General features: G+C 42.4%; 2 protein-coding genes across 2 annotated transcripts in view; one reads left to right on the top strand and one right to left on the bottom strand.

Moving 5' to 3' along the window:
- The window catches only part of LOC135113739 (solute carrier family 23 member 1-like), a 19,653-nt gene extending 7,295 nt beyond the window's left edge, over window positions 1–12,358 (bottom strand). Inside the window, exons 1-5 of the mRNA XM_064029292.1 lie at window positions 12,125–12,358; window positions 7,352–7,689; window positions 6,602–6,804; window positions 6,088–6,214; window positions 620–740 (exon numbers count right to left, since the gene is read on the bottom strand). Of these exons, the coding sequence (XP_063885362.1) occupies window positions 620–740; window positions 6,088–6,214; window positions 6,602–6,804; window positions 7,352–7,689 (789 nt within the window). The 5' untranslated portion in view covers window positions 12,125–12,358. The remainder of the gene's footprint in view (window positions 1–619; window positions 741–6,087; window positions 6,215–6,601; window positions 6,805–7,351; window positions 7,690–12,124) is intronic.
- The window catches only part of LOC135113740 (uncharacterized), a 6,446-nt gene continuing 1,002 nt past the window's right edge, over window positions 12,057–17,500 (top strand). The window contains exons 1-4 of the mRNA XM_064029293.1: window positions 12,057–12,385; window positions 16,119–16,218; window positions 16,433–16,591; window positions 16,805–17,004. Of these exons, the coding sequence (XP_063885363.1) occupies window positions 16,433–16,591; window positions 16,805–17,004 (359 nt within the window). The 5' untranslated portion in view covers window positions 12,057–12,385; window positions 16,119–16,218. The remainder of the gene's footprint in view (window positions 12,386–16,118; window positions 16,219–16,432; window positions 16,592–16,804; window positions 17,005–17,500) is intronic.

The following is a 17,500-nucleotide window of genomic DNA, read 5'->3' as shown; positions in this document are numbered from 1 at the left end:
AAGAAAATAATGATAACTTACGTCTTTTTTTCTTTCGTTCCTTTACTTCCTCTTTATTCTTCCCTTTTCAATTCCCGTATCCCATAATTTTTTTCTTCTTTGCCATTTTTTCCCCTTCATCCATCTCATTCCTTCTTTCCCTTTCTTTTCTTCCTCTATTTCCACCTTTATTTCATTCCTCCCATCCCTTCTCTTTTCCTTCATTTCTTGTTTCCGAAATTTCTTTTCCATCTTACTTTCCGCCCTTCCCATCCCTTCTTCCCTTCATTATCCCTCCACTTCAATCCCCCTCCCTCCAAAATTTCCCCTTTCTACCTTTCCTCTCACCCCTCCCATCCTTCCATTCATTACTCTTCTCCTTCACTCTCCTCCTCCATTACTCTCATCTCTCTGCTACCTTTCCCTCCAATCCTCCCATCTTTCCCTTCATCACCCCTTCCCTTCCATCTTCCCTTTCACACTTGCCATCTCCTCTACCTTCTCCTCCAAACTTTCCATCCTTTCCCCTTCATCATTCTTCTTCCCTTCTATCTCTTTCACACTTCCCATTCCTTCCCTTCATCCTCTCCCTGCCTCCGTCACTCGTCTCCCCTCCCTCCCAAGTCTCCCAGCCACTCACGGGGAAGTAGGTGAAGATCGGGGCGCGGTTCACGTGGAATCCTCGCCCTCTGGAGTAGAATGGATATGGTACCTGCACGTTCTTCAGGTACTGGGATATGAACACTAGCAACACAACGGTACTGCGGGAGGAAAGGGTGGGGTTATGTGGGAGTGTGGTGGTGATGCGGTGGGGATGTGATGTTGGTGTTGTATAGATGTGGTCGTGATGTGACGGCAATGTGGTGGTGACGTGTGTGATGTCTAATTTTTTCGTCTTCTTGAGGAAAGTGAAGAAAGTTTCAGAAATTTTGTGTTGCTTTTGCTTAATTTTTTTTTTTTTTTTACTGTGGTGAAACCGCACCACAATATATATTATACTACAAAAGAAGAAAGAAAAAAGAAGAAAATAAGAAAGAAGATACGATAAGTAAGAAGAAAGAAGAAATGAAGATGACGGATGAAGTAGGGAGAAAACAAGTGGTCATCCCACCGGGAACCGAAAACACAACAAACATGGACGCAGGACCCACACAGAACACACCGGGAAGAAGGCCATAAACCGCTTGGGCGAAGGCAGCCTGGGACATAAGAGGATTAACGGGGATGTAGAAGGAAAGGCAAAGAAAGCGATAGAAAGGGAAAGTAGGCCAGGAGAAGCGAGGCGCCAGTGCCAAGAGAAGCAGCCTATAGAAAAATATAAACGCCTATAATATGCTCTGCCTCCAAACTGCCCCTATACCCTGACTTGCGTTCTAGTGAACTAGTGTTCTAGTGAATGAGTGAATAATAAGCGTGAATGGTAGATATGTTAAATGTTATAAAAATAAAGATGATTTTCTGAGGGAAACAGGCAGACCCAAACATTTTTTTTATATATATATGTAGGAGGAACACCGGCCAATTGAAATCTCCCTCTTGAAGGAGTTCGTCATAGGAAAGTGGAAATACAGAAGCAGGCAGGGAGTTCCAGAGCTTACCAGAGAAAGGGATGAATGACTGAGAATACTGGTTAATTCTTGCATTAGTGAGGTGGACAGAAAAGGAGTGAGAGAAAGAGGAAAGTCTTGTGCAACGAGGCCGCGGGAGGAGGGGAGGCATGCAGTTAGCAAGATCAATAGAGCAGTTAGCATGAAAATAGCGGATATAAGATACCAAGACATGCAACATTGCGGCGATGAGAGAGAGGCTGAAGACAGTCAATTAGAGGAAAGGAGTTGATGAGACGAAGAGTTTTTGATTTCACCCTGTCTAGAAGAACGGTATGAGTGGAGCACCCCCAGACATTTGCAGCATACTCCATACATGGACGGATAAGGGCCATGTACAAAGTTAGCAGCTGGGGGGGGGGGTTGTGAGAAAAACTGGCGGAGGCGTTTCAGAACGCCTAACTTCATAGAACCTGTTTTAGATAGAGATGAGATGTGAAGTTTCCAGTTTAGATTATAAGGAAAGGGCATACCGAATATGTTCAGTGTAGAAAAGGGGAACGGTTGAGTGTCACTGAAGAAGAGGGATGGTTGTCTGGAAGGTTGTGTCAAGTTAATAGATGGAGGAATTGAACTTTTGAGGCAATGAAAATATAAAGTTTGCTCTGCCCAACTCGGAAACTTTAGAGAGATCAGAAGTCGGGCGTTCTGTGGCTTCCCTGCGATAAATTTACTTTCTGAAGGGTTGGACGTCTATGAAAAGACGTGGAAAAGTGCAGGGTGGTATCATCAGCGTAGGAGTGGATAGGACAAGAAGTTTGGTTTAGAAGATCATTGATGAATAATAGGAAGAGAATGAGTGACAGGACAGAATCCTGAGGAACACCACTGTTAATAGATTTAGGAGAAGAACAGTGACCGTCTACCACAGCAGCAATAGAACGATCAGAAAGGAAACTTGAGATGAAGTTACAGAGAGAAGGATAGAAACCGTAGGGGGGTAGTTTGGAAGTCAAAGCTTTGTGCCAGATTCTATCAAAAGCTTTTGATATGTCTAAGGCAACAGCAAAAGTTTCACAAAATCTCTAAAAGAGGATGACCAAGACTCTGTAAGGAAAGCCAGATCACCAGTAGAGCAGCCTTGACGGAACCCATACTGGAGATCGGATAGAAGGTTGTAAAGTGATAAATGTTTAAGAATCTTCCTGTTGAAGACAGATTACAAAAAAAACTTTAGATAGGCAGGAAATTAAAGCAATAGACGGTAATTTGAGGGATTAGAATGGTCACCCTTTTCAGGTACAGGCTGAATGTAGGCAAACTTCCAACAAGAAGGAAAGGTAGATGTTGACAGTTGAAAGAGTTTGACTAGGCAAGGTGCAAGCACGAAAGCGCAGTTTCAGAGAACAATAGAAAGAACTCCATTAGGTCCATAAGCCTTCCGTGGGTTTAGGCCAGCGAGGGCATGGAAAACATGAATGCGAAAAATTTTAATAGGTAGCATGAAGTAGTCAGAGGGTGGAGAGGGGGGAACAAGCCCAGAATCATTCTAGGTAGAATTTTAGCAAAGGTTTAAGCGAAGAGTTCAGCTTTAGAAATAGAACGTCTCGAAACACGTATGTGCAGAGAACATTTTCGACTTAAAGTAACCTCTACTTTCAGCTCTGGCAGTATCCGCAGAAACTCGTGTTACATTCTGTATATATATATATATATATATATATATATATATATATATATATATATATATATATATATATATATATATATATATATATATATATATATATATATATATTGGGAGGAACAAGTCCTGAATCGTCCAAGGTAGAGTTTTTAGTAAAGGTCTGAGGGAAGAGTTCTGCTTTAGAGATCGATGTGATAGCAGTGGTGCCATCTGGATGAAATAAAGGAGGGAAAGAAGAAGCAAAATTATTGGAGATGTTTTTGACTAGAAGCCAGAAGTCATGAGGGGAGTTAGATCTTGAAAGATTTTGACACTTACTATTAATGAAAGAGTTTTTGGATAGTTGGAGAACAGACTTAGCATGATTCCGGGCAGAAATATAAAGCGCATGAGATTTTGGTGATGGAAGGATCAAATACCTTTTGTGGGCCACCTCTCTATCATGTATAGTACGAGAACAAGCTGTGTTAAACCAAGGTTTAGAAGGTTTAGGTCGAGAAAAAGAGTGAGGAATGTACGCCTCCATGCCAGACACTATCACCTCTGTTATGCGCTCAGCACACAAAGACGGGTCTCTGACACGGAAGCAATTGTCATTCCAAGGAAAATCAGCAAAATAACTCTTCAGGTCCTACCAACTAGCAGAGGCAAAGCGCCAGAGGCACCTCCGCTTAGGGGGATCCTGAGGAGGGATTGGAGCGACAAGATACAGATATGAGATTATGATCGAAAGAGGCCAACAGAGAAGAAAGGGTGACAGCATAATCTAAAGGATTAGAAGTTAGGAAAAGGTCAAGAATGTTGGGCATATCTCCAAGATGGACAGAAATATGAGTAGGGTGTTGCACCAACTGCTCTAATTCGTGGAGGATAGCAAAGTTAAAGGCTAGTTCAGTAGGATGGTCAGTGAAGGGAGAGGAAAGCCAAAGCTGGTGGTGAACATTGAAGTCTCCAAGAATGGAGATCTCTGCAAGAGGGAAGAGGGTCAGAATGTGCTCCACTCTGGAAGTTAAGTAGTCAAAAAAATCATTATAGTAAGAGGAGTTAGGTGAGAGGTAAACAGCACAGATAAATTTAGTCTGATAGTGACTCTGTAGTCGTAGCCAGATGGTGGAAAACTCGAAAGATTCAAGAGGGTGGGCACGAGAGCAGGTTAAGTCGTTGCGCACATGAACGCAACATCTAGCTTTGGAATGAAAATGAGGATAGAAAAAGTAGGAGGGAACAGAAAAGGAGCTACTGTCAGTTGCCTCAGACACCTGAGTTTCAGTGAGGAAAAGAAGATGAGGTTTAGTAGAGGGGAGGTGGTGTTCTACAGATTGAAAATTAGATTAAGACCGCGAATGTTTCAGAAGTTAATGAAGATAAAGTTGAGGGGGGGTGTCAAGGCACTTAGGATCGATACCAGAAGAACAGTCTGACCTGGAGACATCTGTGGTCCTCTCCCCAGATGGGGACTCCGAGGTTAGTGTAGGAGTCGCTATGATAGTTTTGAATTTTGAGTGAAATGTATGTGTGTGTGTGTGTGTGTGTGTGTGTGTGTGTGTGTGTGTGTAATTAGGTGCTTGTTGTTTTGTGTGAAGGAATAGAGTTGTCTTTAGAGGGCAGGCTGTGACTGCCCCCTTGTGTTGTGAGACACAAAGGGAAATGTTCAGTGAGGTCACAGCTGGGTTTAATAATAAGTTCACAGCACCCCCTGATCCAGTGCTTCAAACCTCACTGGGAGTAATTATCGTTTCGGCAGGTAACACGTTCTTCTGCAGATATTGCCAGAGGTGAAGGTACAGGTTATCTTAAGTCGAAAATGTTCTATGCACATATGCGTCATGAGGCGTTGTTTAGCCGTGGTTACCCTGGGCGGGTTAACCAGGACGTAGTAACACACTCCTCATTACTTAAAGTTATGTAATACAATGTGAAAACATTCATTGCCATTGTCTCGGAGGGAGACTATGTGATCTGGATAACATTTAGCTGATTTGCTGCTAGCCTCGCTGCTTCCCACTCCCTGCCTGGACAGGCATACCTATTTTTTTATTTGTCGTTTATTACATACATGCTATCAATGTGTAATATTTATCGGTATCAGTCCGCTGTGTGCGTGTATCGTTGTGTGCGTGTAATATTTATCGGTATCAGTCCGTTGTTGTCACTCGTCTCGTCATGGGATACTGTAAAGCTCCAAAAATTGTAAAAATCATGACTAAATTATTCACAATTTCAGATCCCTGCCACAGACACCTGCCTGGCCTGGCCGTTGTATCGGTTGTCAGGCCGCACTTCAATTTCATGCCTCGGCTACACAACGCCTCAAAATGCTTATGTGCATAGAACATTTTCTACTTAGAATAATCTGTACTTTCACGTATGGCAATTTCCGCAGAAACTCGTGTTACACCCTGTAAGAACAGAGAGACAGAGAAAATTAGGTATAACATGAATGCAAGTAAGAACTTTCATGATGACTTGTAAGAAATATAAATACATAGTAATAATTAATCAAAATTTGAAAATGTTTGTGAGTTTCCAGTAGCTTATAAATACCAAATCCGTCCAACATTTCGGTCACGACAGTGTTATCTTGACATCCATTTTTTTTTTATAATGATAGAGTTTCCTCTTACTATCATTAATTTACTCTTGTAATAGAAGAAGACTAGAAGCAAGAGGAAGACGGGAGGGATGGAGCAGGTGGCAGGAAATTAGGAGTTAAGAAGAGTTAAAAAGGAAAAGTTAAGAGAGAGGCACTGGGTGAAAGTAGGATAAACACACACACGCACACAATCATCATTCTGCCTACTACAACAACAACAACAACAACAACAACAATACTACTACTACTACTACTACTACTACTACTACTATACCACCTACAGCCCTGAGATGCCCCAGTGGGAGGACGCCTGTGCGGTGGCCACGGAGAAGAGCGAGAGGCCAAGGGTAGTGACTGTGGGCACGACTGTAAGGGGCGTGACGAACCTCATCAAGACTCCCACGGCGCCTGCAGGAGGGAGATAGGGTTAAAGATAAGGATAAAAGGAGGAGGAGGAGGAGGAGGAGGAGGAGGAGGAGGAGGAGGAGGAGGAGGAATACACAGGAATACAGAGGAAAGCCAAACAGCAACAGACCTTTTGGTCCTATCAAGGCTGTTTGATAACCATTTCTAACTAGCTATAAGGAAGAGAGGCAGGACAGCACAGCAGAAAGCAAGGAGAAGGAGGAGGAGGAGGAAGAGAAGGATGTCCAATAACTGACCATTTTCTCCAACTAATATTTCCCTCATCGTATGTAAACACACACACACAAGTGAATTTATACTCTCTCTCTCTCTCTCTCTCTCTCTCTCTCTCTCTCTCTCTCTCTCTCTCTCTCTCTCTCTCTCTCTCACCTGACAAGCCAAGCAGCACCTGAAAGACAGATGACACGACAATGGCTCCCTGCAGTTCCCTCATTCTTATCTGCCACTGCTCTCGCTTCTCGTCCGCCGTCATGGTTGAAAGGTCCAGTGAATCGCAGGCCGGGAAACTATAGGTAATGATAGTGATGGCCGGGGCTACGTAGGCGAAGTTAGCCCCCTGAATGATAGGCAGCCTGGGGAGAAGAGGAAGGTGCTGGACCGGTTGCAAAAGGTTATGAAAAATGAAGGGGATGAGGATATTGTGGGGAAATATTGAGATCCTTGCATGGATGAGTGGGAAATGACTTGTTGTATTTTGGTGAAAAGATAGAGTGGTATACGTGATGGAGGAGGAGGAGGAGGAGGAGGAGGAGGAGGACAAATCAGTTCTTGTTTTGTTTCTTCAAGCTTCTGTTTTAGTGCGTGTGTGCGAGAGCGAGAGCGAGATAGATAAATAGATAGACAGATAGATAGATAGAAAGAGAGAGAGAGAGAGAGAGAGAGAGAGAGAGAGAGAGAGAGAGAGAGAGAGAGAGAGAGAGAGAGAGAGAGAGAGAGAGGAGAGAGAGAGAGAGAGAGAGAGAGAGAGGAGAGAGAGAGAGAGAGAGAGAGAGAGAGAGAGAGAGAGAGAGAGACGGTAACATCAACATCAAACGACAACAACCAAGCAAGAAGAAGAGGTACAGTGATAACAAGGAAACAGGAACGGAAGATGATCCCAAAATTGACTGTAGCTCCCACCTGATGCCGAAGGTCACTTGCAGGATGGTGATGATGCCGGACACGAAGATGATGGTGGAAACAATGTCCCCCCGATAAGGATCATTGGGTTCCATACACATAAAGGACACGACGAGAAGAGGCGTGGCTATCGTGCCTCCAATGAACACCAAGTAATGCTGGAAGGCGAAGAGTATGCATTGTCCCAGAGGCGGCGACTCCTCCGTGCTGTATAGTAGCGAGGTTTTCTTTTCTTCGGTGGGCACGTCATGAGTATCGGTCGTGGTAGTGGTGATAGTAGGAGTAGGACCAGGAGGACATGGTGGTGGGGTGTGTGTTTCTGTTCTTGATCTCGACATCTGGGAAAAAAGTAAAACAATAAGTGGAGATTTGAAAGATAAGATTACAGATTAAAAATAAATAAATAAGTAGGTAAACAATAACGACGACAGCACGTAGAATGAAAAAAAATACAAACAAGGCAGGACAAAAGAATATTGCCAAATGAATAGTAAAAACAGTAAGTAGTTTATGAGAATGTTTAAAATTAAGTTGAATACAAAGTCTCATCAAAGCTTTTGTCTCATGTGAAGAAAAGAACAATGTTCATAATAAGAAAATTGATCAAAATCGTGCTATGTTTTTGTATGACACGCACGCATGCATACAGACTCTCTCTCTCTCTCTCTCTCTCTCTCTCTCTCTCTCTCTCTCTCTCTCTCTCTCTCTCTCTCTCTTTCCAGGGAAGGCACGCTTCTAGCCTTCACAGTCATGGGAGCATAAAAACAACAAAGAAAGTAAGACTCACGTTATACCTTAAACAAACAGAAGCTTACGATAAATAGCATAACAATTGTCTGATATTTAGTGCTGATGCAATGAGTTCACAAGTTCTAGAGATTAAATGAAGATGACCAAACTTTAATGTATAGTCTCTATGATTAAAGAAAAGATCCTTGTGGTTCTAAAAATTCTAATGGTTCTCAATTCCCTTATAGTTCAAATCGATTGGAAAAAACCTGTTTATTTTTAAACCCAATCCACTGGGTTTTTTGTGCTTTATTTATTTTATTTTTTTGGAGGGATTATTCATTTTCTTGCTTATTCCTCATATTTATACGTAAATCGGTTTAAATAAGCAATTGAAAAGTAATCTATAGTAAAAACAAAGTTTGAAGTTTTTTTTTTTTTTCTCTCTTTTCATGTAGGAGAGGTAGCGGCCTTGAAAGAATTCAAGTCATAGGAAGGAGGAAATAGAGAGGCAGGAAAGGAGTTCCAGAATTTACCAGAGAAAGGGATGAATGACTTAGAGTAATGATTAACTCTTGTGTTAGAGAGGTGGACAGAATATGAGTGAGAGAAAGAAGAAAGTCTAACGCAGCAAGGCCGCGGGAGGAGGAGAGGCATGCAGTTAGCAAGATCAGAAGAGCAGCTAGCATGAACATAGCGGTGGAAGATAGCAAGAACTGCAACATTGCGGCGATGAGAGAGAGGCTGAAGACAGTCAGTTAGAGGAGAGGAGTTGATAAGACAAAAATTTTATATTATCTAAAAAGAGCGGTATGAATGGAACCCCTCCATACATGTGAAGCATACTCCATACATGAACGGATAAAGCAGCTGTGGGGGTGAGAGAAACTGGTGGAGACGACTCAGAACGCCTAACTTCTTAGAAGCCGTCTTAGCTAGAGATGAGGTGTGAAATTTCTAGTTTAGATAATAGGTAAAGGACAGACCGAGGATGTTCAGTGTAGAGGAGGGGAACAGTTATGTGTCATTGAAGAAGGGATAGTTGTCTGAAAGGTTGTGTCTAGATGATAGATGAAGAAATTGAGTTTTTGAGGCATTGAACAATACCAAGTTTGCTCTGCTCCAATCGGAAATTTTAGAGAGATCCGAAGTCAGGCGCTATGTGGCTTCCCTGCAAGAACTGTTTACTTCCTGAAGAGTTGGACGTTTACGAAAAGTTGTGGAAAAGTGCAGGGTAGTATCATCAGCGTATCATCAGTATCATCTATATATATATATATATATATATATATATATATATATATATATATATATATATATATATATATATATATATATATATATATATATATATATATATATATATATATACAGAATGTAACACGAGTTTCTGCGGATACTGCCAGAGGTGAAAGTAGAGGTTACTTTAAATCGAAAATGTTCTATGCACATACGTGTTTCGAGACGTTCTATTTCTAAAGCTGAACTCTTCGGTTAAACCTTTGCTAAAACTCTACCTTGGATGATTCTGGGCTTGTTCCTCCCTCTCCTCCACCCTCTGACTACTTCATGCTACTTATTAATATTCTTTGCAATGATGTTTTCCATGCCCTTGCTGGCCTAAACCCTCGGAAGGCTTATGGACCTGATGGGGTCCCTCCTATTGTTCTCCGAAACTGTGCCTCCGTGCTTACACCTTGCCTAGTCAAACTCTTTCAGCTCTGTCTATCAACATCTACCTTTCCTTCTTGCTGGAAGTTTGCCTACATTCAGAGTGTTCCTAAAAAGGGTGACCGTTCTAATCCCTCAAACTACCGTCCTATTGCTTTAATTTCCTGCCTATCTAAAGTTTTTAATCTATCCTCAACAGGAAGATTCTTAAACATCTATCACCTCACAACCTTCTATCTGATCGCCAGTATGGGTTCCGTCAAGGCTGCTCTACTGGTGATCTTCTGGCTTTCCTTACTGAGTCTTGGTCATCCTCTTTTAGAGATTTTGATGAAACTTTTGCTGTTGCCTTGGACATATCAAAAGCTTTTGATAGAGTCTGGCACAAAGCTTTGATTTCCAAACTACCCTCCTACGGCTTCTATCCTTCTCTCTGCAACTTCATCTTAAGTTTCCTTTCTGACCGTTCTATTGCTGCTGTGGTAGACGGTCACTGTTCTTCTCCTAAATCTATTAACAGTGGTGTTCCTCAGGGTTCTGTCCTGTCACCCACTCTCTTCTAATTATTCATTAATGATCTTCTAAACCAAACTTCTTGTCCTATCCACTCCTACGCTGATGATACCACCCTGCACTTTTCCACGTCTTTTCATAGACGTCCAACCCTTCAGGAAGTAAACATTTCACGCAGGAAAGCCACAGAACGCTTGACTTCTGATCTCTCTAAAATTTCTGATTGGGGCAGAGCAAACTTGGTATTGTTCAATGCCTCAAAAACTCAATTCCTCCATCTATCAATTCGACACAACCTTCCAGACAACTATCCCCTCTTCTTCAGTGACACTCAACTGTCCCCCTCTTCTACAGTGAACATCCTCGGTCTGTCCCATACTTATAATCCGAACTGGAAACTTCACATCTCATCTCTAGCTAAAACAGGTTCTATGAAGTTAGGTGTTCTGAGACGTCTCCGCCAGTTTTTCTGAACCCCCCCCCCCCAGCTGCTAACTCTGTACAAGGGCCTTATCCGTCCATGTACGGAGTATGCTTCACATGTCTGGGGGGTTCCACTCATACTGTTCTTCTAGACAGGGTGGAATCAAAATCTTTTCGTCTCATCAACTCCTCTCCTCTAACCGACTGTCCTCAGCCTCTCTCTCACCGCCGCAATGTTGCATCTCTAGCTGTCTTCTACCGCTATTTTCATGCTAACTGCTCTTCTGATCTTGCTAACGGCATGCCTCCCCTCCTCCCGCGACCTTGCTGCACAAGACTTTCTTCTTTCTCTCACCCCTATTCTGTCCACCTTTCTAACGCAAGAATTAACCAGTATTCTCAATTATTCATCCCTTTCTCTGGTAAACTATGGAACTTCCTGCCTGCTTCTGTATTTCCACCTTCCTATGACTTGAATTCCTTCAAGAGGGAGGTTTCAAGACACTTATCCCTCAATTTTTGACTACCGCTTTGGACCCTTTTCTGGGATTGGCATTTCAGTGGCCATTTTTTTATTGGATTTTTGTTGCCCTTGGCCAGTGTCCCTCCTACATAAAAAAAAAAAAAAATTTTGATGATAGTTTAACGAAAAGTACACCGTGGAAATATGACTAATTATCTCTGTGGTCTTTCAGTGTACGTAAGTGAAGTACGAGAAAGAGGAAAAAAAAAAAAAAAAAAAAAAAAAAAAAAAAAAAATATATATATATATATATATATATATATATATATATATATATATATATATATATATATATATATATATATATATATATATATATATATATATATATATATATATATATAAAGAAAAAAATGAACTAAAGAAGAAAAGCAAGAATGCAAAATATGACCAATCAAAACGAAAGAAAGAAAAGAAAGGCGTAAGGAATTAAGGTACGAATGAAAGAAATGAAAGTCGAATAAAAAAAACAAAAAACAAAACACTACGGCTCGCTTTCTTTCTAAGGGTAACTAAACATTTCCCACCTTCACTCGAGTTTCCGTTATGTAAGGCGAGTGTTGATACCACTAAACACATTTCGAGCACAGAATAAATAAGTAAATAATTAAAGAAAGATGACACAAAACAATAGTTACAAAAATATAAAATATAAAAAATACACGCACGCACGAAGAGTAAAAAAAATAAATAAATAAACAAAATGGATTGAGGAAAAAAAGGAAATCATCACTCTCATCATTCTTATACAGTGAACACACACACACACACACACACTCTCTCTCTCTCTCTCTCTCTCTCTCTCTCTCTCTCTCTCTGGCTCAGTGAAAGGATGTTGTGCCTGGGAGGGGAGTCTACTGTGAGGTACAGCACAGCAACACAGGCACAGAACAGCTAGTGTCAAAGCACCTCACCTTATTCCCGTGGCGGTGACTGTGGCGATGTGGTGGTGGTTGGGGAATAAGTGCAGTGGAGACCTTGGTGCCTGGCGGCGAGCGGTGACGTGAGACAGCGGTGGTCCAGCTCGCGCACCTCTGGCCTCCCCATTCTTCCCTCACCTCACACTGCGCCTCGCGGCACGCCTCCACACACTGCTTCCTTTTGTATCTGCGCACCACCACCAACGCCGCCACTGTCACCACTTTAACCTCGACTCACACGCAGCTTTGCCTACAGTGAGGTCTCCGATATACAAGTGTCCATTCAGGTTTTTAGTTCAGTAGAAGTCACCTTTATATCTCCTGTAGTACAGTGTAATGATAAATGATAAATTGGCAACTGGATTTGCCTCCGTTACTTCGCAATGTTTACCTCCTCCTCGTCCTGCCCCCTCCAACTCCCACCCCTCCTCTTCCTTGTCCTCCTCCTCCTCCTCCTCCTCCAATGAAAACAGGTCTGTTGCTGGTCATGATTTCACTTATTTTCGTTCTTCTCCACCACCACATCCTCCCATATCGTTACAATTAGACTTGCATGTAGGGATGGAGAATTTAGAAGAGGAGAAGGAGGAAAAAGAAAAGGAGGAGGTGTTACGGGAAGTACAGACAATTTACACCTGCTTTAGATCGTCTTCTTTCTTCTTTTTTCTTTCTTTAATAGAGCCTCGACTTGTTTTAATATTTCTGTCATGTCCTTTTTTTTTTATTTCCACTTCTTCCTCGTCTTCTTTCTCCTCTTAATCTTCCTCTGTATTTTTTTTTTTTTTTACGTCTCCTTTTAACAGTAGGAAAACTATTATGGTGTGTTCCTATTTCCTTGTTTTCTTCTATTTATTTTGTTTAGTTTTCCATCAGCCATTCACATTTCTTAATTTTTATTTAGTATTTCTTAATTCACACATTTTTTTTTTTCATAGTTTGCACATTTTTCTTCCTTTCCGTCTGTCATTCACAACACAGTTCTCTATTGTTTAGAAATCTTCACACTCATTTCCTTAACCTAAATAATTTTTAATCTCGCTTTTTTTTTCCCCCTCAATCTCGAAATGTAATATCAGTTCCTTTTTAATGAAAGGAGACAGTAGACGCCCGCCGAAGCGATAATTAATCAAAGGGCTGTCTCACAAGCAATGACATGAATAGATGCTGTGAACTTGTCTCTTGTTATGGATTGTTGTGTTTCTATTCTATACTTATCAATGTGTGACGAACGTAGGAAGAGGGATTATGCATGACTGGATGTGGCAGTCAAAATAAGTTGAGTGCATGTGTCAACCAAAACACAGGATATTTCGGTTCCTTAAGAGATAAGACATTATCCTCCATTTCTGAGTCTGAGCCGTTGTCAAAAGAGTCATCATCCTCAAAATGGAGCTCCACTTCCTCATGTGTCAGATTATGTGCCTACAGATGCAGGTGTTTGTGTGGACATGATAATAATTGCATGATGCGTCCCACTGGGCCCTGCCTCAGCTGCATCTTCCTTGGAGATAAGTGGGGGTGCTTTTCTTAAATACTTAACTCTATTATCTGTCTAGCTCAGAATCTTCCTACTGAATATACCAAACTTGTCACAAAACAGCAGATTGGCAACTGAATAACTAGAGTGACAATAAATGTCGCCGCCGCCGCCTTCGCTGCGGGCCGTCGCCTCGCCGCCATCGTCGCCGCCTCCTTAGCTGCCCCCATCGCTGCCGTCGTCACCGTCGCCGCCGTCGCCGCCGTCGCCTCCGCCGTGGAATACTGCCGTCGCCCCCGCTTTTGCCGCCGCCGCGGGTTCTCTGTATGGCATTTGCCACAGCGGAGTCACTTTTAGTAGTGTGGACTGTTGGTAGCCTTGGCCACCGCCGCTGCCATGGGTTGATAGTTTTGTGCGAGCCGCGGGTGATAACAATATAGTATCAAAAAGTGAAGCAATCAAAAACAAGGTGGTGAGAGATCTCCAAGCAGCCCTGCCAGAATCTTTTAAGAAATATTTTCCTTACTTAGAAATTATTTATAGCGACCTAAACTTTGAAAGAGTTGTGATAAATATCACAATTGTTTCTCCTAATAGCTATCGTATTTACACTGATATAAGTATAAAATTTGTTTCGCATATAGCTCACATTTTGGGCTTTGATGAAAATTTTCGCCACACAGTCTACTTCCAAAGACTCAGAGAGGAAAGTTTGGCTTCTTCTGGTCCACCTAACGTCTCCAAACCAATAAAATTATTCATTCAATACAAGGCACGCCGAGACGCTGTAAATTATCATTTACATGTGTACTCCAACATAATTTCCCCCACGCGACTTGGCATTCAGACCGTTATATTTCACAGGCAATACCGCTCCCCAGCGACGTCACAAGCAAGGGAGTGAGCCATATTATGTATAAACCAGTAACCTTACCAACTATACAGTGTTGCTATCAAAATTACCAGTCAAAATGGTAAACCTATCAATTTTTAAAATGACAGAGATAAAGCGGTAACACTTGTTCACACCATCACCATCCACGCTCCCAGCATTTGGTTTACTGGGAGAAGGAAAGGTGGAGGAACACACACACACACACACACACACACACACACACACACACACACACACACACACACACACACACACACACACACACATGCAATTGAAAGGTGACGCACGTGGGGCTGGCAAGTGTTCCGATTCCTATCAGACATGAAATTAACTACTATCAAAGGTCTTAAGTTCTTAAAGAAAGGTTGATCCGATTTCTGATTTATTATTTTCTTATCTTATTTATCTTTCATTTCTCCCTCATATTTTTTCTATTTCATTCTTCTCCTTACCTCTCTTATGATATTCTTTCACATATTTCCCGTTCATATACTTTCTTTCTTTTCACTTTTCTTCCCTATTCGTTCCCTTCTTTTCTTTTTCGTCCCTTCCTTTCTCTTCCTTCCTCTTTCTTTTCTTTCTCACTTTTTCCCTATGTTTTCGTTCTTACCCATGCTTCCTTTTTTTCTCTCCCCTTCTCCTTTCTCCCATTTCTTTCCTTTCTTTTTATTCTCTCTAAGTAAATTCTAAAGCATCATGCAGCTCTTCTCCAATCTCTTCTCTCTTCTCTTCATTGTGCTTGAATTTCTCTTCTTTTTCTTTCCTCTCTTTTCTCCCTTCAACCATGCCTTAAACATTCTCTCTCTCTCTCCTTCCATTTTTTTTTTCCTCTCCTCCTCTCTCCTTTCCCTCCATCATCTGTTCTCCTCTCTCTGTGCTTCTCATCTATTTCTCCTCTTTCTTCTTCCCTCATCTCATTTCCTTTTCCTCTTCCCTTCACCGTGACACATTTGTCAGTCGCTACAAAGTACAAGGAAATTCCTTCTCTTCTTTCTGTTGGTCTTTATTGGATTGTAACCTAATTTCAGTGCAATTATTGTAAAGCAAGGCAGTCGCCCAGTCAGCCTGTCAGTGAGTCAGCCAGTTAATCAGTAACCCGGCCAGTTACCCACACAGCCAGTTAGCCACACAGCCAGTCAGTCATCTCATCAGCCAACCAGCTAACCAGCCAGTCTAAGTCAGATAACCAGTCAAGAAAGCATCCATCCAGTTACCCAATCAGTCAGTCAGTCACTCAGTCAACCAGCCAGTCGGTCAGGTAACCAGTCAAGAAGGCATCTATCCAGCTAGCCAGTCAGATAGGCAGGCAGTCAGTGAGTCAGTGAGTCAGTGAGTCAGCCAGTCAGTCAGTCAGTGGCTCCCATAACATGCACACTCAGGTAACAATGCACAATCATAAACTAATTCCACGGAGAATTTTCCTGGTCATACTTCATCGTTATGATCTCAAACTGGAGGTAAAAATGCATGAGGAGGAGGAGGAGGAGGAGGAGGAGGAGGAGGAGGAGGAGGAGGAGGAGGAAAAGGAGGAAAAGTAACGGTATAGGAGAGTTTTGTAGGACCTATAAAAGGAAGGGGTTTGTTGCGTCTCTGTGTCATCTTCCTCCTCCTCTTAGAAGTGTAAACTACAGCTCGAGTTTCCCGGACGAATTGAGCACGACCACGACTACCTGTCCGCAGTGCCACCTGTTCACCTGACGGAAAGCAGCTACGGATGTAAGTCAAGGTAGTGAAGAGTTGTGCTTTTCATTAACCAGCAGGAAGGAAGGTAAGAAATTCTATTTTATTAAAGTGTGGAATCCTGTTGTGGGAAATAGGAATAGTCTACGTCACGAAATTAAATGTAGAGGCAAGATGACCATAGGTATTAGTAGTAGTAGTAGTAGTAGAAGTAGTAATAGTAGTAGTAGTAAGCTTTTTTCTTTTCTAGATGGCTGGTCCAGTGATTTTGTTGGTTGCGTGTATCAGTCAACTGGCTTTGGCTGAAAAACTCAACACCACTCTTGTCTTAACGCTCACCAACTTCTCCACCCCTGTCCTGGTCCCCGCCGCTGCCACAGTCACCTCCATAGCAGTTCCACATAATAAAGTAAGTCGTGGAAGATTAGTGAAAGCATAGGAGATAGTGGAGATTATTTAAATGTAAAAAAAATGGTCTTTGAAAACAGTCCAAATGGAATTGATTTCTCTCTCTCTCTCTCTCTCTCTCTCTCTCTCTCTCTCTCTCTCTCTCTCTCTCTCTCTCTCTCTCTCTCTCTCTCTCTCTCTCTCTCTCTTTTCTCGTCCATCTCCCATACTCCAGAGTGAAGACAAGGCAGACGTGGGTGACAGAGGGGGTGACGGTGACGGGCGGGGGCTTCTGTATAAAGTTAAACACCTCAAGTCCACCCACGTGGTAAAGGTGGAAGAAACGATCACCAAGTACTTCACCTGCACCGCCTCCAAGCCGACCTACCTGCCCTACTGCCGCGAGCACCGAGCACTCCCGGCACCCCTGCATAGGTCCTGCTCCTCCTCCTCCTCCTCCTCTTTATAAGCATTATAACTCAAACAAACTCGCTTTACTACAAACAAGCAAGGACAAAACAATGCAAAATTCATGAGCTACATCCTCCTCCTCCTCCTCCTCATCATCATCATCATCATCTTCATCCTCTCTTCCTCTTTATGCATCATTTAACACAAACAGTCGCGCATAACTACAATAAAGGACACCTTAGTTTCTTCTCCTCCTCCTCTTTCTATGCATTAAAATTCAGTCTCACATTACAAGTAAAGAAAGATGAGAAAACGAGGCACAGTCATGAGGTACAGTCGAAGACTATAAAAAACTTTCCCACCTCCGCCGACACTGCAACGAGGCCGGCCGAGCCAAACTATCACGGACGACATACGCACGCACACACACACCTCGAACTCTCCAGCCTGAAGCTTCGAAACCAGCGCGACATGCCACTTCACAACGCTTGATGGGGATAGGCCAAATCCTTGCCTTGGC

This window comes from Scylla paramamosain, chromosome 26 (assembly GCF_035594125.1).
Source record: "Scylla paramamosain isolate STU-SP2022 chromosome 26, ASM3559412v1, whole genome shotgun sequence".
NCBI lineage: Eukaryota > Metazoa > Arthropoda > Malacostraca > Decapoda > Portunidae > Scylla > Scylla paramamosain.
This window is presented reverse-complemented; position numbering and strand designations above follow the sequence as displayed.